The sequence below is a fragment of the Vombatus ursinus genome, unplaced genomic scaffold (genome assembly GCF_900497805.2).
Source record: "Vombatus ursinus unplaced genomic scaffold, bare-nosed wombat genome assembly UNPS02014821.1, whole genome shotgun sequence".
Classification (NCBI taxonomy): Eukaryota; Metazoa; Chordata; class Mammalia; order Diprotodontia; family Vombatidae; genus Vombatus; species Vombatus ursinus.
In genome coordinates, this window is record NW_020954599.1 from 18,761,758 (window position 1) to 18,784,802 (window position 23,045).

At 37.7% G+C, this 23,045-nt stretch overlaps 1 protein-coding gene across 3 annotated transcripts in view; it reads left to right on the forward strand.

Moving 5' to 3' along the window:
• The first annotated feature begins 2,246 nt into the window (after positions 1-2,246).
• The window catches only part of AP1AR (adaptor related protein complex 1 associated regulatory protein), a 40,699-nt gene continuing 19,900 nt past the window's right edge, over positions 2,247-23,045 (forward strand). For all 3 annotated transcript variants that reach the window (XM_027837388.1, XM_027837389.1, XM_027837387.1), the window contains exons 1-2: positions 2,247-2,369; positions 19,270-19,318. In XM_027837388.1, coding sequence (XP_027693189.1) covers positions 2,290-2,369; positions 19,270-19,318 — 129 coding nt within the window. In that variant the 5' untranslated portion in view covers positions 2,247-2,289. The remainder of the gene's footprint in view (positions 2,370-19,269; positions 19,319-23,045) is intronic.

The window sequence follows — 23,045 nt, forward strand, 5'->3', positions numbered from 1 at the left end:
AGGACCCTTTAAACTTTTTGTTGTTCCTTGTTTCATGATCAACTATGATTGACTTAGCTCTTCACAGCAGTACAATGATCCAAGATAATTCCAAAAGACTCATGATAGAAAATGCTATCCAGATCCAGAGAAAGAACTGATGGAGTCTGAATGCAGATTGAAGCATACTATTTTCACTTTCTTTGTTTTTTTTTCCCTTTTGTTCTGTTTCTTCGACAACATGACTAATGTGGAAACATGTTTTACATGGTTAAACATGCATGACCTATGTTAGATTGCTTGTTGTTTGGGGAGATGGGGAAAGGAGGGAAGGAGGGAGGAAGAAAAATTTGGAACTCAAAATCTTATTTAAAAAAATGAATGCTGAAAATTGGTCTTTACATGTTATTGGAAAAAAATAAAATACTATTTACATTTTAAAAATTGTTGTTATTCTTTCCAGTTACATTGTTGTAATTGTGTATCTTGTTTTGCTGGTTCTATTTAGTTCCCTCTGTGTCATTTCAAGGGTCTCTAAATTTATTTTTTTCATTTCTTACTGCACAATATTTCACTACATTCACATACCACAACCATTCTCCAAAGGATTAGCATCTACTTTGTTTCCAGTTCTTTGCTACCACAGAATATTTCTCTGTACTAGACGTTTCTGTCTTTGATCTTCTTAGGGTATAGAGCTAGCAGCAAGATGTCAGCAGCAAAGGTTAAGGACGTTTTAGTCATTTTTAAGTTGTATTACAGATTGCTTTCTGTAATGATTGCACCAAATCCCAGCACCGTTGACAATATATTAGTTTATCTTTCAGTAGCACCCCCCCACCACTGACTATTCACATCTTTTATCATCTTTGCCAGTTTTCTGGGTGTGATGAAACCCCAGGGTTGTTTTGAAATACATTCCTCTTACTACTAGTGTTTTGGAACAATCTATAATATGGATCTCAGATTCCTCCTAAGCAAAATAGAGGAAGTTGGACTAAATCAGGGGTTCTTAACCTGCTGTCCATGAGCTTTTAAAAAAAATTGATAACTATTTCGATATCAGGTGTCCCCAGAGTTTTCGTGTAGTTTTAAACTGTTCATTAAAGTACCCTAAGATTTTTGGCGCACTCTGTATAATCGGTTTCCTTTTTGTATTTCTATATATTTTATTTTATCCACTTAACGCCATTTTTCTGAGGAGTCCATAGGCTTCACCAGAATGCCAAAGGGGGCCCCGCCAAAATTTAAGAACCCCCGGCCTGGATTGTATCTACTTTGTTTCCAGTTCTTTGCAACCACAGCAAGTGCTATATGTATGTTTCGGCGTACGTGAGATCTTCTTTCTGTCTTTGGCCTCCTTGAGCTATATACCTAGCAGTGAGATGTCTCCAAATCCCTCCAAGCACTTGGTGCCTCCAAGCTGACAAATTCCCCCGGGATCCTACTTATCTCTCAAAATGCAACATTCCCCAATAACACCCCTATTATAATCCTCGAGGTGCAAATATTCCCTGGGACCCTATTTAACCCTTAGGATGCAATAATCACAAGAGTGCAAACACCAGTGGGCACATGCAAGATGAGACCTATTTTCATTTTCCTTCTTCCCCAGTCCATCTCTCTTCTCTCGGGGCCAAGAGAGTCAGGTCAAAGTCAGAAGCTGGAAAACCGAGACTCTGGCAATGAATTTGTCGCTTTCACATAGGAAGGTAAGGGAGCGGGGCTAGTGAGTGGGGGTGGGGGGGGAAAGGAAGGAATCCTACGGAAAGCGCGGCGAGACATTCCGATTCAAAAGACGAAGCCCGCTCAGCCCGCAGCGGCCGCACAAGGGAAGGCGGAAGTGACGCAGGAGCCTTCGGTCTCCCGGAGGGTTGCCAGCTCCCGAGCGAGAGGCGGGCCCGGCGGGGGCGGGGCGGGTTTAGTGAGGAAGGAGGCAGTGAGGCCGGAGACATGTGGGCAGGGCGGGGTCTGCGTGCCGGACTCTGAAGCTAACACTGGGGCTCTCTCTCTCCACGTGGCCGGCCGAGGGGCTGAGGGGGGCGCCGAGGGGGGCGCTGGGCGGATGGAGGAAGGCCGGAGGGGCCCGGCCCAAGCTCGGCTTCCTCTGGCGGCTGCTCGCCGGCTGCCGCCGCACTAAGCGCCTTTGTTCCGCGGCTCCCCGCTGAGCCTCGCGCCCTCGCGCGCGCCCCCCGCCTGTAGCGGCTCCTCGCGCTCATGCGGCTGCAGCTGCCGGGGCCGGGTCCCGGGCGCGCGCGCGACAGGGGGGCCGCTGGGCCTTGAGGTCAGAGGCGCCCCGAGCGGCATGCCATGGGGAACTGCTGCTGGACCCAGTGCTTCGGCCTCCTCCGCAAGGAAGCGGGACGGCTGCAGCGGGGAGGCGGTGGAGGGTAAGCCGGGGGGAGGGGCGCACACCGACTCCTCCTCTTCGGCCCGGGGCCTCGCGCGGCGCGGAGCTCTCCTCTGCTGCGAGGTGCTGCCTGGGGCCTGGGGAGAGGAGGAGGGGGGCGGGGAGCCTTGCATTCGAGCCCCCCTCACTCTTAGATGGGGGGGTGGGGAGCCTTACACTGGAGCCCCCTCCTCACTCGCAGATTGGGGGGGGCCTTGCCCAGGTGTCAGGAGAGCGTCTCGTGCATTCCCAAGTCCTGACACACCCTTGTCCTAGGACCGGGCTTTTCTGTTGAATCCTTGCCTTTCTTTCCTAAGGGGATCCTAGAATTTGGAGGATGTTACAAATGAATTTTTAATGGAAGTAATTGGGTAAATAGTTTAAAAAAAAAAAGGAGCTGCAGTCACTAATTAGAGGCTCTTCATAGATGTGTGTACACACGGGGTGTTACACGACAATGCAGTTTTAAACTATTAAAACTTTAAAGTGCACTAAGAGTTTTAGGACACCCTTTATGTGTGGGTGTATAGACGGATCCATAAACACGGATGTATGCATGGGACATCAGTATTTAATGTCTCCTATCTTTCCTAAAGGGATGCAGAAGTTGTTGCAGATGGATTTTTAAGAGAAGGAATTAGGAAAATAGAGTTAAAGAAATAATAGGGAGCTGAAGTCACCAATTATTAGGCCGTCATATCTACCTCTGTATACATAATAGAGTGTGAGGCTGTTAAAAATGGATTTTTAATGGAAGTGATGTGTACAGTAGTAAAAAAAAAAAAATAGTAAGGAGCCGCAGTCAATTATTAGCCTTTCATGTAAGTATATACACAGGGTGATACAAGAAAATGAGATTTTAAGCTAACACAGCTTTTAAACTGCATTAAGATTTTTGGGACACTATGTATATATCCATACATATAACTATGTATATGTAGATATGTAGATTAATTATTTAATCGTTGCTTATCTTTCCTAAAAAAATCATAGGATCTAGAATTTGTTGGAGATGGATTTTCAAGGGAAAGAATTTGGAAAATAGAGTAAAAGAAATAGTAAGAAGTTGCATTCGCTCATTTTTAGGCCATCATATCTATATGTGTATATATATATATACATATATGTATATACACACACACATACAGTATGAGGCTGTTACAAATGGATTTTTAAGAAAAGTTATTTGGAAAATAGATTAATAGAAGTAATAAGGAGCTGAAGTCACTAATTTTAGGTCCATCTCACCATCACACACACACACACACACACACACACACACACACACACACCCCTGATCATGTCACTGTTACCTTTGGGCACTCACATGACAATGATCACAGGAAGAGGGACACTACAGTTCAGCTATTGCAGCCACCTTATTGGAAGTCTGTCTACATACCACTGTTGGACTCTGGTACTGGTCCACACTTTAGAATTTGGATCAGTCACCCAGTCTCATTTCAGTGCAGTTTCTTTAGGTACAAAACCAATTCTCTTCATATGTCTTTTGCACAGCACTCCTAAAATTTTAGGATTGCTTGTTTGAAGGAGGATTAAGATAACTTCTTCTAAAGTACTTTTTTGTAGAGTTTTCAATGCTTTTTCCGGGAACCTAGAGTTGAAACTAGTTTCAATCGTAACTTAGTAAATAGAATGAGGACATCTGTTTACTCATTTGTAAAATGAGGGATATTCTTGAATTTAGCTCACAGGGTTATTGAATGGCACAGATGATATGGTGCTGAACCTAGGGTCAGAAAGACCCGAGTTCAAATCCAACCTTCATACACTTATTAGTGTGATCCTAGGCAAGTCACTTAGTTGCCATATTCCTGAGTTTACTCATGTTTAAATGGGATAATAGCAGCACCTATCTCTCTGAGTTGCTGTAAACATTGAATGAGAAAATACACGTAAAGCTTTTTGCAAAAAGAGCACTTTATTAATTCTAGCTATTATTATTACTGTTATTTTAGTGAGAAAAGTATGTTAAAAGTCTTACAGTGCCCCATGTTATTAGTTTGTGTTAGGTCATATACTATTTTGCATTTTCTGGAACAAATAGTTTTCTAGATCTAGGATTAGCATAGAGCCTAGGTACAGAAATTACTCATTCAGTATCATCAGGGAATGAAGTTAATTGAATTTTTCAAGTAACTGATTTCTGACTCATAAAGTGCCCAGTCTTAAAGGTTGTAACATCTTTTTAATCACCTCTTTCTCAGATGCAATATATACATCCTTACTTTTCTAAATACTGCGAAAGACACGATATTTTGAGAGATGATCCGATTTGAGGTTTGGTTCTGAAATCAAACTGTGTGATTAGGTAGGCTAATTGACCTCTCTTGTGAGACTGGGGATTCTTTGTTTGGGTTTTGTGCTTTTACATCAATCACTTTGAAGGTTGTCACTTCATAATTTGCTGCTTCTAACTTATGAGTAAAACTAGGTGACCAAACTTATTAGAATTATATGTAAAGTAGACTGACCAATGGAGCAAAAGAGATGGAGTTTCAAGTGTAGTTATTGGGAGAGGCTAATGCTGCTTAGAGACCTTTTTCACTTAATTGCCAGATTTGCTGATGGGCTCTGAGAGGTTGAGGTTCCAGGAAGTCATTTATCTCTGTTATATTCCCTAATGGAGAGGAGCACCAGCTGAAATAATACAAAATAGTGGATAATCAAGTCACTTATGTTTGGCTTTTAAGTGCTTTATGTTGGGCTTTTAAATGGTAGTTTCACTGCCTAATTATGTTTTCCTTAGAGTAGCGTTGGAAATAGTTCCCAGCCCCCAGCTTGGCAACAGAAGGTGGTAATGGGGAAAGCAGTTTTCAAAATTGCTTGTAGTTAATTTATAGAAGATTTTTTGAGACCATAGAAATGTATTTCACAGGCATATTTGTATACAAAACTTCTTGATAGATAAATTAGTAAATTTCAGATATGTTATTAAATTTAAGTTGGTTGAATTTGAGTTAATAACAGAAAAATCTGAGCCAGTAGATAATATGCATTCATGTTAAGAGATTCATTCAAAGACTTATTTAAAATTGTATCATAGAGCTATAGACCTACTTTTCTGTATCCATAATGAAAAGTTTGGCATAATTTCTTCACTTAATTTTTCAAATAACCTATTTTATATTTCATTTATTATGGGTCACTCCTTGAATGTAAAAAGTGGACAGAGATAAGGTCTATTGAGGAGGTACTATTTCCCCAGCCTGGGTGAGGCATTGGGCAGAGGAGCAATATATCACTTGGACAGCCCAGGGCTAAGCAGTAGACAGTTTTTCCCCGTCTAGAGCAGTTAACCGTAAGGAAGAAAGGATAAACCTAGCATTTCTATGGCACCATACCCTCTTCAATTTTCCCCCTTCACATTCTGCCCATGCCTGTCTCAGAATCCATCTGGCATGGCTTGCCAGATATTCCCTCTTAACTTCCCTTCATTCTGTCCTGTCTGGTTAAATGGAATGCCAGTCAGCCTTTCCTTCTGCCTCTTGAAGTCCCCCCTTGCAGTATCCCAGCCCTGTTGTCTGACCTCCTTATACCGAAGGATATCTGGGCCCTACCATCTGCTCTAGTGCTCTACCCTTAAGACTTGGAGGCATTTCCATCTGCCCTGCGGCTGAACTTTCTTTTATGTGTTGTCTCTCTCAATAAGAGTATAAGCACCTTGAAGGCTAAGACTGTCTCTCTTTTTCCACTTTTTTCCCTATAAATTTTCTCCAGTATTTGGAACAGTGCTTGTCACATATTAAGCGCTTAATAAACATTTTTTTATTCACTCACTTTAGAGTTTCCACCTTCTTTATGGACAGAAGCCAGGTTGTTTTGTGGAGGGGTAGGTGTTTTCCTTGACTCAGGGAGTCCTCATAGAGCCCTTTGGACCTTGGCTTCTCCAGAGCCGGGGCTGTGTTTTCCCTGCTGTGTTCACTTAGGGAGAGAGAGAGCACAGACATCAAGAACACCCAACAGAATGTTAGACCAGGAGTAGTCACCTGACTAAATTTGCCCCAAGCATCAGAATTGCTTGTTATAGCTCAGATCTATTCCTCAAAAACCATAGTACCCTAGACTGCATTATTTCAGTTGTGTAGTTAATATGCTTTAACCAAACAATGCCATAAATAGCAAAGCTGTTAGCATCATTAGACTTACATTATAAGTTGCTCTTTTGAAACTCTCTAATGATGTTTCATGTAATATATTTTGAAGAAAATAATTCACAACATTAGATGGAGTTCTGCCTACATTAATATCCTTTAGTTTTAGGGTTTGTTTGTAGCTGTATTAGAAAATAAGAACATGGACTGGACTTGTTCTGGTCCCCAGAGGGCAAAACCAGGAGCTGGAGGTGGAAGTTAGAAAGGGGATCTAGTGAAAAAGTGGAAAGGAAACATGTTCTCTGTTGTTTCAGTTGCCTTCATTTATTTTCCATTGGTGGCTTACCTGATTGCCCCTCTATGGCAATCCCACCACGTAGTCTTAAACATATAGAAATTTGATTATTAACTCCCAAGGGCTGTCCCTTTTAGGGATAACTGGCTCAAGATAAATGATAAAAGATTGTGAAACTTAAATGCTAGAAAGGACTTCTAGCATTCAGAGACTTCTCCAAGGTCACATTGAGAGGTAGCATAAGCAGGTTTTGAAGTCTTATAATTCCAATCTAGTGTTTTTTTGTTTTGTTTTGTTTTTGTTTTTAATATATCCACTGAAATTAGTTTCCTCCTAGCTTAGTTAATTTTCGGTAAGACTTTAAGTCCCATTGAACCAGTACACTTGGTGCAGTAAATTGGCACTAGTCCCAGTTGTGTGTGTATTAAACCAGCAAAAATAAGGGTAATTAATAAAACAATGTTGGTTAGAATGTAGAGAAACAAGTGCAATTATGCATTGCTGTTGGCTTTGTAAACCAGGGCAGCCTTTTTGGAGTGCAGTGTGGAATGGTCCATAAAAATATTTCTACCCTTTGACCTGGTAATTATCATCTTGAGAACTTCTTCCAATCCTCCAAGGAAATATAACTAAAAGCAAAACATTAAAAAGGAACCCATCAAAAATAGTTTGTATCTTTTAATTTTGAATGCTATGATTCCCTGTGTTTCTTATTAAGAAAGATTGATATGTTGGAGAGTGTTCCGAGTGGGGCAACTCGGGTGGTAAAGGGCCCAAGTTCTTGTTGGCTTAAAGGGGTTGACTTAAAGGCCTTTAGAACTGAGACTGGGGTGAGTAGGCAACATGGTGGCTGTATTCAGGAATTTGAAGGGTTTCATGAAGGAGGGATGATATTTGTTCTTTTTGTTCCTAGAGGAAGCAAACTAGGGGTAATGGGTGGAAGTTGCAAAGAGGCACATTAGGTTTGATGTCAGGAAAATCTTTACAATTAGAGCTGTTCAGAAGTGAAATGAGCTTCCAAGAGAGGTGACAGGCTCCTTTCCCCCTTTGCCAACCCCTAAGTCTTAAGGCTGAATGATTTCTTGTAAGATATGTTACAGTGATAATTCTTTCATGTGTAGGTTGGATTATATGGTTTTTGATACCCTTTATATCTCCCAAACTGTGATTCTGACTGTTACCACTAGAGGAATTACTGGTTTAAAAGGGGGAAAATCAGGATTTTAAAGCACCTTTAGATTTTTTTGGACTTATCCTTGGTCCTTGGGAAAGAATTTTGCCTTTTTTTTCCACCGTTTTTTGCCTGTTCTTTTTCTCTTTCCACATTTGTGTGTGTGTGTATGTTGGGAAAGTTTTTGATTCAGTGACTTTTAATTATTAACTAGTTCTATACTGTTTTTGCTAGCTCTAGAATGTTCAAAGGGAAAGTGAAGCCCCTGCCTTTGTATATATAGTTTATTAAAATAGAGCCAAAATTTAAGGCACTGTCTCAAGGTAATATGCTTACCCTGACTTAAGATATTTCCTTTAATAAATAGAAACTTCTGTGTAATGTTAGTATATTTAAGACTGAAAAGACTAAGAATTAGGGCTCCCTGGAATGGGCAGACCTAGCTTGGGATCCTTTGGCTCCTGAATAGTACATTTTCTATCCATAAAATGTTTTTATGGTGCGCTCCACATCACCTCTGAACCATTTATTGTAGACCCTGGGATCTGATGAATTTCATGTATTTTGATGCCTGGTGGTAACAAGGATCATTGCATGAAGAGGAAGCAACAGGAACAGATGCAGAAATAAAAGTGGAATGTGTGGAATAGGAGAAGACTGAGGAGATGGCCCTACCAGAATAAAGGGTAGAGTTTTAGAGAGAAGTAAGAAATAGGATCATATGTTCAGAGCCGGAAGTGACCTTAGAGGTCAATGCATATGAGTAAACTGAGGCATGGGGGAAGAGGGGTGACAAGTATTTATTAAGCAACTACTATGTGCCAGGCATGCTAATAAGCACTTGATGTCACTTGTAGCTGAAACTTTCCATATGTGTTGATTAGAACAGGAACTGTCTTTTCTATTTGTATTACCAATGCTTTGCATATAGTAAGGGCTTAGTAAATGCTTTTTAATTCATTCTTTCATTCAACTGTTTGTTATCCTTTATTTCTTTAAGGACCATTTTGTAATTTATGTTATGTAGGTACTGAGTATGCTCTCATAGATTGACTATCAAAGTTTTATGCATCTTGTAATTTTGAATGGGATTTATGTGGATTTCTTTTTTTCCTACAGATATTACATATTTATGCATTTTGTAGTTAATTTCAAAAGGGATTTCCCTTTCTAGTTTTATAAATTTATAAAATTGCTATTTTTGTTCTATTATTCTTGTTACATTGTTGTCAATCAGCATTTATTAAAGTATCTCCAATAGGCCAGGTACTGTGTGAAGCACGGGGAATGCAAAGGCAAAATCAGTCCTTGCCTTCAAGGAGCTCACAATCTGATGGGGAAGACAACGAGAAAACAGCCATGTACAAACTATATCTATCTGTGTGTGTGTGTGTGAGAGAGAGAGAGACAGAGAGAGAGAGAGAGGGAGAGAGAGAGATATCTATATCTTTTTATCTATATAAAATCACAGAGGTAAGGCGCTAGTATTAGTACTGAAAATTTTTTTTTTGCAGAAGGCAGGACTTTGGCAGAGGCTTAAATGAAGCCAGAAGGTCAACACAAGGAAGAGAATTCCATGAATAGAGGTATAACTGGCAAAAATGCAGAATTGGGAGATTGAAAAGTATGTGAAGAACAGCAAAGTGGCTAGTGTTACTTAGAAATCCTGTTGACTTTCATGTGTTTATTTTGTAGCCTGCAACTTTGTTGAAGCTATTACTTGAGTTGGTTTCTTTACCTATGCCCTAGGATTTTATAAATAAACCACTGTCATAAACATTTGGAGCAGTTTTATACCTTTATGCCTTCAATTTCATTGCACAGTCTTTTGCTAGCATTTCAAGGGCTTTATCAAGTAGTAGTAAGGAGGGTGGGCATCCTGTCTTCTTTATGGCTTATAAGTAAGTGTTGTACTTTGTTAAAAGCTTTTTCTGTTATCTCTTGAGATAGTTGTTTTGGATTGTTTGTTTTTAATCTAATCAGTTATGTTGATTGTTTTCCCAATGTTGAACCATCCTTTACATCCCTGGTATAAATCCAACTTGTTCATAATAAATAATTTCCTGGATAAGTTGCTATAATCTCTGACGGGATTTCTTTGAAAACGTTTGAATTGATATTAATGTTATTGGTCTTTAGATCTCCTTTGCTTTGTCCTCCTTTAGTTTTGGTATTAGGACTACATTTTGCTTATAAAAGAAGTGTGGTAGAGTACTTCCCCCATGATATAGCTTCTCCTTTTTATAATAAGGTATGTTTTCTTCAGTTTTGAGCTGTGTTTATTGTAAGGAACAGATTACAAGGTTTTGTTTTCTTACCCAGTTTGTCAATCTTGTGTTTTATTAGATTGTTAGGTTTACATTTTCCTCCATTTTTGAATAAGGATTTTTTTTTGTTCTCCTTCCTCTTTTAAGAGAGTACTTTGTCCTTACAATTAGATTTGTTTAATCTACTTTGTCACCCTTAAACAAATGTCCTTCTTATTTTTTGCAATCCTTTCCTCAATTTTGGAGTTTAACTTGACTTATTCCTTTCTTGTTTGTTTCCATTTATTATCTAATCCTTTCTTTCTTTCCTTTTTTTTCCCCTAGATCTCTCTGGATTATTTTGCTTGTTCTTTGCTTTCTGTATTAAGAAGTTCTGGACAGTTTTCTTGTATCATTTTTGCATCATGATTCAGGTTGTTTGACTTGTCGTGTTCTTCTGGGATACCTGTTATCTCATGTTCTTTTAACATTGTTGCTTTTGGGGTCTCTTGGGGTCAGATTCTCCTTCACTTCAGTATATTTTTATTCCCATTGTGTTCTCTCACTTCTAGAGAGATTGCCAGTATGGATTCAAGATTTCTTCTAATTAATCCTTTTGCTATAACAGCCATAGATTTTACCATTTGTTTTTATCTAAATTCTTCTTTCAGGGTTCTGATTTCTTGAACTATTCTGGCACATACTGCTATGGTTCCATGGTCTCTTGGGAATCCTCAAGTTTCTGTATTTCATGAGGTCTTGTTTTAATTTCTTTTAACTTGCAGTATCTGGTTAGAGCTCTTGAATCTTTTCGGTATCTTGATACTTCTAATTTTGGAATCTTCTCTGTTGGTTTATCTGGTTGTGCCTTAAGTTTTTAACTGAATTTTCTTCCACCTTTGGTGATTTTCATCTTTTTTTACCTTATATTCCTCTGTTACTTTCTGATTCCTTTCCCCCTTTGATGTTGTTTTTACTCCCCTTTGCACCTCCTCCCCCAAATCAGAACCTCACAGCTGTCCCTGACCCAGGTTCCCTTTGAGGGGGACAGGTTTGGTTTCATTTGGATTCCATTCTGCTTCAGGCCTGTATAATTTGTTGGTTCTCTGATCCAGTTAATTCTTTTCTTAATTCTTTACTTCTCTCTTTGGTCTGAGTCAGTGTCTGGGGGAAGGCAGAGTAGATATTCAGATTAGAGTCTCTGCTGCTTTGAGGTGCTTCAGAGGATACCTCTCATTTCTCCCCATCCTCCTTACATAACTGAGCAGGTTGAAGACTGCTTCGTACTGCCACAAGGTACTGGGGAAAGGACAAGAATGTATGTGATGGCAGATACAGTAACAAGAGGGAGAACCCTGTGTGGGTCCCAAAATATAAATCTGTGGATCAATTTGTGCACCCTGTTGAAAACATGGTGGCTGGTGGAGGAGGGATGCTAATAATCACTACTAAAGATTAGTATTTTCCATTATTAATTCATAAGGCTGGTGTTGGCCATTTTGCTTGTTTGTGCTATGGAAACAACTATAGTTGCTTTGACTGACAATTCTTCTTTTGGGAGTTTTTTTAAGAGTTAATGGATAATAAAAAAAATGTCTAGTTCTCCCTTGCTGTCATTTCTTTCTGATATTAATGTGCATCTATATCTAGCAGGCTTCCTCTAATAGTCTTCATTGAGTTGGGAAACTTTGATGTCCTAACTTACTAAAATTGTGCATAAAATAAGAATAAATGTGCTCTCAATATCATCATTTTGTGACATGGATCTTGGCTTTTAAATTTCCTCAGTCTGTCAGATAAGTGAAGAACTATTGTCCTAGTTATTTTCTTTATATAATTGTTTTTCCTTTTTTCCTCACATGACTCCTTAGACTTACACGAGGTCAAGCACTGTAAATCTTGATTATTTTTGTATATTTCTCAGCATCTACCACAGTGCTTTGTGCATATTAAACATCTGGAAAATGGTCATTTAGTTGACGAATAGAATATTAGCTTGTGTATGTAGTAAAAGAGATTATATATACACATACAGATTCCACATGTACACACATTGGTGTGTGTGTGGGAACCTTGTCCAATGTTCTAGGGAAGTAGATACTATTGCTGTTACTAGCTTTTGCCCACCTATACAACTTCCCCTTCACTAGTCCACATGTGAGAATAAGTAGTGGATTTGGGAAGAAAGGATAGATAAAGGAATTAATCTGGATAAAGAGTTGTGATGCAGAAAATATGGAAAACTAGAGCAACTTCTTTAAAAAAAATACTGAGAAAGTTGTATATATAGAATTATAGGAAATTATGTCTCTGACTTCTAGAGACCTTTGGTCCAGTCTCCTCATTTTACAGATGAGGCCTCAAATAGACTAGAATGAGTCTCCTCCTCCTAACCCAGTGCTTTTTAAAAATTTCCTGCGACAGACTCCCTTACTTTTGAAACATTCCGTAATGTGGAATGGTCTGAGTTTGACAGTCCAATAATTGTGAAAGTACTTTTTGAAATATGAAATAGCTTTCAAACAATTGGCTTTTTAAATGCTGTTAAATATGTATATCAATATTTTGCTTCTTTTAAGATAAACTTTAAGATATGGATTCTTCTGATGTAAATACTGATTCATTTGCCAAGTTCAATATTTACTCTGTCAGCAAATCTTAATGTTTACTGTAATAGGAGTCAGTAGCATCCTTGCTTCATAAATAACAGTAACAAGATGTTTACCATCTAATCTATCATTAAAGAAATACTTTGCAAATTTCCTATTTATTTTTTTTTCTTTTGACCTTGTTCCTGCATTTGGGTTTTAATTGATTGGTTGTTTGTTTGCTGTATTACTTGGAGCTAACAAAACCAGAAGATAAAAATCTAGCATTCCAAAATATAGAATCCTACTGTATTTGATTTTAAATGTCCCAATTTTTTGTCATAAATGTTAATTATCTTAACTATAAAATATCTTCATTTTGATTTGGAAAAAAAATTAATTCTGAAAGATGAAGCCCATTATTTTCTGTTATATGTCTGTGTGTGTGTGTGTGTCACACACTCTCCTAAGGCTCTCATTCATCAGTAAACTTTAAAATTAGTGTTTTCCTGTGGCATCAAGTGTGTGAGCAAGCTTCATTGCTATATAATTTTGAGTATTGTCCCCTCACACTTAATTCTCCTTCCTTTTAAATTCTGTTCAAGACAGTCCTGTATGACAATGGCAAAAACATTTGGCAAACATATGTCTTCTGTTTTATTCTTCATTTGATATTGATAGAGTATTGTTGAACAAAATTATCTCTGCAGTAAAAGGTACCAAGGCCTCGTGTAATTTTTTTTTCTATAACTTTAATGCAGTTTTTTGATTGTAAAGGAATGGTCTACTAAAAAAAATTATAATTTTTAATGTCAGTCATAGTTATTAGCATTAGCTTCATTTTTCTAGCTACATTATAAACTTCCAAATAGAAGGGTCATAAAGTCTATTTCTTTTGTCCCGCCCACTCCCTTGCGCCTAGTATTTTCCTTTGTCTCTAATTAATGTTCATAAGATTGACAAGGAATAGCAGGGGCCATCTGACCAATGATCATCCAGTTTCTGCTTGAAAACTTTGAGTGAAGGAGAAACCATCGCCTCCAGAGGCCTCCCTTCACTAGAGCTAAAAGTGTTAGGATGCTTTTCTTTACAGAGAGGAGATCTGTCTCTGTAGCTTCTACCTCTAGAGCCTAAGCTCAAAACTAAGCTTCTATCACGTCTCCCTTCTTACTTACCCCAAGGGTTCTCTTGAATCAACACGCACAGTTCCCATAGTCCTTTGCATTGGTTTCTGAAGCATACCCAGTATAAAGTGTTTTGGATACAAGGCTTCCTTTCACAGAGGAATTTAAGAAACTCAGAGTTGGAAGGGACTTGAGAGCCATCTAGGCCATCCTCTTCCTTTACATGAATTTCCTTGTAAAACATCTCCAGCAAGGCGTCATCCATTATTTGCTTGAAGACTTTTAGTGAGGTGAACTCACTACCTTTGAACTCATGAACCTCTGATAGAAATAATGCTCTAATATACAATACTCTGGTTCATCCTCTTGGTAAGGTTCTGAAGCAGAAATTGATTCTCTCTAGTTAAATCCAGTTACCCTTCTCATTACTCCTTATCCCAGGAAGCTCATATATATTCTTTACTTTCTTTGTTTCTTTTTTTTTTTTCTTTTGGTGAGACAGTCAGGGTTAAGTGATTTGCCCAGGGTCACACAGCTAGTAAGGGTCAAGTGTCTGAGGCCACATTTGAACTTGGGTCCTCCTGACTCCAAGGCCGGAGCTCTATCCACTGTGCCACCTAGCTGCCCTGTTCTCTTTACTTTCAATAAATACTTAAATTCCCCCCTACCCTACCTCCTACCTCATGGTTCCCACTGCTGTCACACAAATTTAGGCAATTACCTTTCTTGGACTTTTGCAGTCACCTCCTTTAATTGGTTATTTCCTACTCTAATCTCTTCCCTTCCAAGCCAGTTTTATGTTTTACTGTTGAAATTTCTTTAGCTAATGTACAAGTATGGTTATAGCACGCCACTGCTCAAAAATCCTCATTATTTCTGTTGTCTACTGAACATAAATAACTAGTTCGTTTCAGAACCAGGACAAGAGTACAAAATTCTTGACACTAGTGTTTTTTCCATTACTTTCCTTCCAGCTACCTCCCACTGGTACTTTATTTAATGTTTGTCTCAGTGATTTTGGTCATGATCCTGACAATAGGATCCTACAATCAAACTAGAAAATGACCTTACAATTTAACTTGTTTAACTTTTCATTTAGAGATTAGGAAATTGAGCTCAGGTTAAATGACCTGCCCAAGTTCATTTGGGTGGTAAGCAGCACAGCCAAGATTATACCTGTCTATCAGCCAAGACTCTCCAGAATCCAAGTCCAGAACACTCACTGTTAACCCTCAACTGCCTCCACAATTAAGCCTATCTCTGCTTTACTCAACCTAGATTTGAAATCAAATCCTGCCTCTAACTCTTGTTAGCTAAGAGACTGTGTACCAATAACTTTAACTTTTCTGAGCCTCAGTTTCCTCATGGGAATGATAGCTCACCAAGTTCTTATGAGGATCAAATTGGAGTCTATTATAACAAGCTTTAAAAACTTTAAATTACTACATAAACGTCAGCAACTATTATTATATTACATGGCCCATGACTTTTCTGAATCAAGCTACCTAAATTACACTCATGTGTTTGTGTCTGTGTGTCTGTGTCTGTGTGTCTGTGTCAAGGCAAATACTTTGTTTATACTTTTCTGTGGAACAGAAGACCCACTTTAAATGAGTAAGTCTGATTCATTATAAGATTCTCAATTTACAGATGTCTAAAGTGTTATTCCTTCTACCACTGATGAATTATCTGTTTTTCCACCTACTTTGGCTTCTACTAAACAAATAATAAACTGTCTGTTTTTCTAGCAATTTTTAGTTTTAAATACTCTCATTGCTGTATAATTTTAGATTACATGTGAAATAGAATTTCAGAACTCAGTGGACATTTTTGATGACTGTTTCACTGTCAGATAACTTAGGTGAATTCAGAATATTAGATATGGAAAGGATCTTAGAGTTAATGATCCTTTCTAACTTTCAGGACAGGAATTTTCTATGCAACCTCACTTATAGCCCACCATTTACTATCTATTTGATTATTTCTAATGACCAGGAACATTTTGTTTCCAGAGGCAGCTTATTCAATTGTTGAAAAGCTCTAATTACCATAAAAATTATTCCATGTGTTAAAACAAATTACTCTTTCCAGTAATTTCCACTCATTTATCCTAGTTCTACCCCCTGGAACAACAGAGAATTGTCTAAGTCCTCTTTCACATGAGATTTTTTCACGATTTTGAAGATGTCTAGCATTTTTCTTTCTGTACCCTCCCTTTTAAGTTAATATATTTCTTCTACTTCCTTCAGTAGTTCCTCATATAACATATTTTCAAACCATTGCCATTCTGCTCATCTTGTTGTAAATATTTTGTCGCTTACCATTGCCCCATACAAAATGTGACCCCTGGAACTGAATGTTGCTTAACTAGATGTGTTCTGAGAGTGTAACCCAAGATTGTGTTAATTTTTATAAGCATTTCTATCATGCTCTGGTCTTACATGGTGCTGCTTTTATTTATTAATATTATATGTTACTGCCTTATTCCCATTCTAGAATGGAAATGGATTTATCAAAGTCAAGTTCGATTTCTTTTCTGGGGAAGTAAAAGAAAAAGGAACATTTTAAACAGTTTCCAGGACATTTTTAAATTCCTACTTTGTTATCTGAGACAGGGATGGAAAGTAAGGAGAGACATTGGAATGTGAAGGGAATTGTCTTGATTGCTACTAAGTGGATTTTGAATTAGGGGCACTTTTCAGTAGGGATTGAGGAACATTTCAGGTATAATTCAGCTGTCTTAGATACCCCTAGAAGTATGTCACTTCTTGACATTGAAACTTCTTTTATGCTGACAATGGTATTTACTAAAAATATGATTACATTGTTTTGTTTTGTTTTTTTAACAAATTGCTTCTAGTAATAATCCCTTTTGAAAAGGTCCAGTGTAAGGTATATTTTATAGCAGTTAGGCCTACCATATTGTTAAATACTAGACATCTTGGAAAGAGTATTGGTGTATTTATTTGACTACATGTGTACCTCTTATAATGGGAATTATGGTAGATGATAAATTGGTAAATGTTTTTGTCTTTGATGTAAAAGTCAGTCGAATATGATTTTTGAACTGCTTGTTTCCGGTGTTGTTGAGTTGTGTGTGGTTTGTCCTTCATTCTCGAAGAAGACCATGACACCAGGAAGATGATGCTGTGACTTGCAAGTGAGGGAATTTAAGTGAGGGAAGGCTATGCAAAGTCACCAGCCTCATTTTCTCCTCCAGAGGCATCTGGGTCCAGTGGCCAAATATAGATCAGGACAACTGGAGATGGCCCTCTGATTCCTAAAGGGAGAGAAAGACTCTGGGAAGAAGCCAAAATATAGAGGAACTGGCAACTTGATTATGTCCCTATCCCATAGCTGCACTTGAGACTTCTACTCTTGGGTGAAAGGTGGGACTCTTTCTCTTGGTTGAACTGAGATATCTTGCTCCCAATGGGGGAGACTGAGATGTCTCATTTGTATACTTTGTCTGATTTCTGTTTGCTATCAGCTTGGATAAATGGGTTTGTTTGCTATTTGTTATGTATATTCTTTGTCGACCTGGCATTGATGGGAAGGAAATCAAGCCTTGAATGTATAGCTTTGGGCACTCCTTACCAGTTAAAAGGAGAGTGATCAGGAACACAGCTGGAACCTAAAAATTATTTCCCTTATCATAGCAGTATTTAGGGGGGATGGATAGATATAATCCTAACCCAGTGCCCTTCTCTGAAGAGTGCAAAACATCTGGCCTCTGGCACCAATCTTCTATTTCCTTTCCAGCAGGAATCAAAGTGCCCCTTGGAAAAGGGTGGTCAGAGAGAATATAGAACTATCTATTCGTGCCTCCCTTTGAGCCAAATCTACACAGACTCATATGGACACACATAACCTACATGGGAAACAAAGCACATAGACACCCTTTACATAAGAAAGAACTTTCTCTGTTAGTATAGTCTAAAAATGGAACCAACTGCATCATGAAGTAGAGAGCCCCCTGTTGTTAGAGAAGTTAAAAAAGCTAAATTATCCTCTTCTAGGGATGCTGTAGAGATTAGGGAGATGGGAAAATTTGGGCTAGATAACCATCAAGATGCCCTCCAGCTCTCAGATTCTTACTTCCTATTAGACCGCATCTGGAGTATTATAACTGGGCACTGCCTTTGAGAAAAGACGCTAGAAAAATAGAAGTATTTCTACAGCAGGATGACCAGAGTATGCATGCCATGCAAAGATTAGTTGATGGAACCAGGGTCTCTAAGCCTAAAAAAGAGAAGGCCGGCCCGCAAAGGACGCAACATCTGTCTTTAATTATCGAAAAAAAGATTAAGCTTCCTTCTGCTTGGCCCCAAAGGGCAAAAGTAGAAGCAGATGGATTTGAGATGCAGACAGGCAGATTTAGATGCTTGTAAGTAAATGTCCTAACAACCAGTCATAAGGATTCTTAACCTTTTTTATGTCATGGATTCCTTTGGCAGTCTGGTGAAGTCTTTGGACCAACCCCTTCTCAGAATAATGTTCTTAAATGCAGAAAATAAAATACATACGATTGCAAAAGGAACCAATTATATTGAAATATAGTTATAAAAATATATTTTTTAAAAGGAATGAGTTCATTACCCTATGTTAAGAACTATTGTATTAGATCTTTTCAAAAGCAGAGTGGGTTGCTTGGGGGAACAGTGAGTGCCTCATCAGTGGAAGTCTCTAAGTGGACAAAGATGTGGTGGAGTACATTCCAGGGGATGACCTCTGAGGTCCCTTCCAACTCTGAGATTCTGAGCTAGCTAGACAGATGGATGGATGGATGGATGGATGGATGAATTTGTCTTCTTGAGTTGCCATATTTTCCAGAAATACTGGACCTGTAGTATGCAGGAGGCGCTAAACCACAAAAGCATCCAGCAACCCATTTTGATGTTGGCTTTACTAGAGGTATCATATTTCAGGTTTAGGGACATATTTTCTGCCAAATTATTTTTATTGAAATAATAAAGTAAAAGGATGGTAGTAAAGATTCAAAATTACTAGTCTACTTTGGGTAATGTTTGTGTCATGAATTAATATTAGTAAATGACTACCATATAAGCTCAATTAATAGTTAACTAAAATACTGTTTTAAATTCTTTTTTAATGAAATAATAATTTAACACAAATGTTAACAATTTAGCATTTAACAATTTAAATAACAATTTAATTTAACAGCGTAAGAGTCTGCTTCACTGATATTTATGGGGAAATTGTGGTTATGGTTTGTCAACTGTATGAAATGTTTGAAGCTTTATAGGTATACCTAAGGAAATTATTTTATGCTGTCATTTAAAATAATGTTGTAAAGTGAATTATATTCCTTAATGATAGCATTTTTTTTTCTTCTTCCCAGGTCAAAGTATTTTAGGACGTTCCCAACAGGCGAGCATTTCACTATAGAGGCAAGTAGAATGCTAAATAACATATTAGGTACTTAATGAATATTGAGTTGAATTGAAGAATTGTACTTCATTTCATTTGCTCAATAAGTTTTACCTGTTTCATCTGTTGAACACTGGGTAAACTAGCTTGTATTTGTTTGAGGTCAGGAAAGTCCATTCAACAAGAGCAACCGTGAAATAATTAGGAAATAAAATTGCAAAGCATTGTATGAACAAGTTGAGTATAATGTATAAATTGATCAGAATGAAGAGTCAATTAGGAGTGGCTTTCTTATAAAAAGTGAGTTGATCTCAAAGAAAGTAGTGGACAGAACTGGTAGGTGAAAGATCATGAAAGAGAAGAGCCCATTTTTAGTGGGATGAATGATACAGTCAGAGGTGTGATTTTAAAAGTTATCCCTTAAAAACTTTCCTCAAAGAGATTATTTTCCTATCCTTTTGATTATACTGTTTTGCTCTGAACACTACAACTTCCCCACACCCAGAAAAGTTTTCCTTTTTTCACTGTCAAGTAAGTAAGAATGCTTCTTTTTTAAGTTTTATAATATGTATATAAATGAAATATAGGTAGAATTATTTAACATTTTATATGTTGAATTTTTGAAAATTAATATTAAAATACATAATTTAGACTTATAGTAAGACTTATACAGATATTCACTCTTGAAAGAGTTGGGGTTTTTTGGGGTTTGTTTTTTTTTAAAGAGTTATTGATTGGGAGCAGCTAGGTGGTGCAGTGAATAGAGCACCTGGATTCAGGAGGCCCTGAGTTCAAATCCAGCCTCAGACACATAACACTTATTAGCTGTATGAGCCTGGGCAAGTCACTTAACCCCATTACCTAGCCAAAAAAAAAAAAGAGTTCTTGATTGGGTAATTTTTCAAGTCACAGTGTATGTTTAGAATCTTTTTCCAATATTGATAAGTAAAATTTCATCTGTGAGTTTTCTTTAGTCTTACTTCCTTGGTGGTTCATTTTGCTTTTATCTTCCTTGCTTGATTTTTTGCCTTTCACTGATGCGCAGGTCAAGATATGATGACGTATACTGCTTCTTAGCTAAAGCAAAAAAACCAGCACTTTCAAGATAATACAGATATCCTTCCACTCTTTCTTAAAAGAGGCAGCATATCCCTACTTTTAAATGCAAAAACATAACATTGTATTTCAATGATATGTTAACTAATTCTTCTAAAAATATGGCTAAGTAGAGGCTAGTAAGTAAAATGGTATCTATAATAAGAAATTATTTAGACGAGCATTTCATTTAACAAGTTCTAGTTTACAAAGCTAAGTATAAGCAGTCAGTTAACATTTATTTAGTGCCCTCTATGTGCCGGGCACTGTGCCAAATGCTAGAAATACAAATACAAAAAAGAGAAATTGTCCCTGCCCTCAAGAAGCTTACAATCTAATGGAAGGAAAGAACACACAAAAGGAAGTTGATGGGGGGGGTCCCTAAATGGAGGCTTTGGAAGGAGTTTTTCCCTTTGCCTTCCAGTTGAAGGGATAGAGAGTACTGATGAGATGTGAGTAGTAAGACTTATTGGATCTTGCAGGATGATGAGGTTTCCCAATGATGAGGTTCTCGGGAACATGATAGGGCATAGACCTTGCCCTCAAGAACTTCGTCTAAATGGGGGTGGGGGGGATTATACCAATAATTATTAATTGGGAAAATGAGAAAAGTACAAAGAAGTCATGCAGGCAAAATGTTCTGATACCTTTTGAGGAGAGAGATAATTTTTTTTTTTTAACCTGGGAAGGCTTCATAGAGAAGGTAGCTCCTGAAGGAGGAAGATATATCAACAAGTGAAGATGGAGGGGAGCCCATTATTGGTGTGGGAGATGGATGAACAAAGGGATAGAGGTGAGAGAAAGCAAGATGACAACAGAGAGTCAAAGAGTATTCTATTTTGGCTGGAATGTAGAGTTAAATAAAGGGAAAATAGTAAAAGATAAGCTGGAGCAGCTAGGTGTTACAGTGAATAGAGTGTTGGGCCTGAAGTCAGGAAGACTCATCTTTCTGAGTTCAAATCTGGCCTCAGACACTTCCTAGCTGTGTGACCCTGGGTGAATCACTTAATGCTGTTTGCTGCAATTTCCTCATCTGTAAAATGAGCTGGAGAAGGAAATGACAAACCACTCCAGTGTCTTTGCCAAGAAAATCCTAAATAGGGGTCACAAATAGATGGACGTGACTGAACGACAGCAAACAAACCGAAAAAAAGACAACTTAGAAATACGGTTTGGAGCCACCTTGTAGAGGGCTTTGAATAGACTTCAGGAATTAATTCAATAATTAATCAAGTAACTCAATGTCGAGTCACTCTTGAGAGCATTGATTTGAATTGAAGTATGTGGTAATATGGGCAGTAGAACGAAAGATTAATTAAAGAGAAGAAAGACTAGAACAAGAAAGGCCAATTAGGAAGCCAATATAATAGTCTAGGTTAGAAGAGGTGAAGGCCTGAAGAGGGGTGGAAGTTGAGAAGAGGGGATGTTTTTGAGCAAGATTTCAGAGATATGGTTGACAAAACATGACAGTTAATTGAATTTATCTGATGAGAGTAAGGGAAGAACTTAAGATGACTCTGAAATTATGAGCTTAAATAACTGAAAAAGTGGTGCTATTAATAGAAATGTAGAAATTGGAAAAATAAGAGTTCGTATTAGATGTGCTGTATTTGATCATTCTTGGTGGAGTTGGCATTCAGGCAGGTGAAAATACAATGAAAGCTCTGGGAAAAGGCTTTGAGTAAATAAATGGATTTGGGAGTCATAGTCATCTATATGAAGATGATGATAGATGTTATAAAAGAAACCACTCAGGGAGAAATTAAACAGATGAGAATGGTGCCAAGGAAGTAATTTGGGGGAACACCCATGTTTAAGTCACCAGTGCAGGTTCAGAGATAGGAATCATCTTAGGGTTCACCTAGGGCCGCCCCTTCATTTTACTGATGGGTTAGTGCCACTTAATGTTATATATCATAGGGACATAAAGTGAAATAAAATGGAGTCATGGTGAAAAGTTCAGCAAAAAGCTGGCAAGTACAGAAGTAGAATTAAAGGTTATGAGATCACCTTTACATCCACGTACTGGATTGATTGCCCTTTATTAGAATAGCCAGCCATGGATCTATCAACTTTCTAGAGTCTATTAAGGTGCCAACCACAAATAACTTTACAGGAAATAAAGCCTATACATTTTTTGTGTCACCTAGCCCTATTAAATTCTAATATTCACATTTTTTTTTTAGTATTTAATATCAATAATTCATTGAATAAGTCATATTATAAGTAGTTTGATTCTTTCTCAGTTCTTATTATTAAGTATAGTAGTTTGTGCTGAGTGGTTTGATTTTTAACAGTTTCAGGCATCCAGTTTTTCCTATTTTATCCAGTTAAGACAAATTATCAAGTTACTACTAACATTTCTTGGTTCTGCAGCATATTTTAATATGAAGTTTTCTATTTTCAGATATCCATTTTCATAGTGATAAGTATTGGTTCACTTTATTTTACTTAAAACTAAGAAGTACTTATTCCCAAAAATGGACTGATATAGTAAGGCATTGTGAATCATTTTCTTTATGGAAATTTTTGTTTCAGTAGAAGTTGTCAGTTTTTGTATTTACCTGTCAAAAAGACAGCTTTGCTCAGAAACTATGGATAAAATACCACTAAGAATCTGATTTCAAAAATTACTTGGGGGAAAGAACTTTA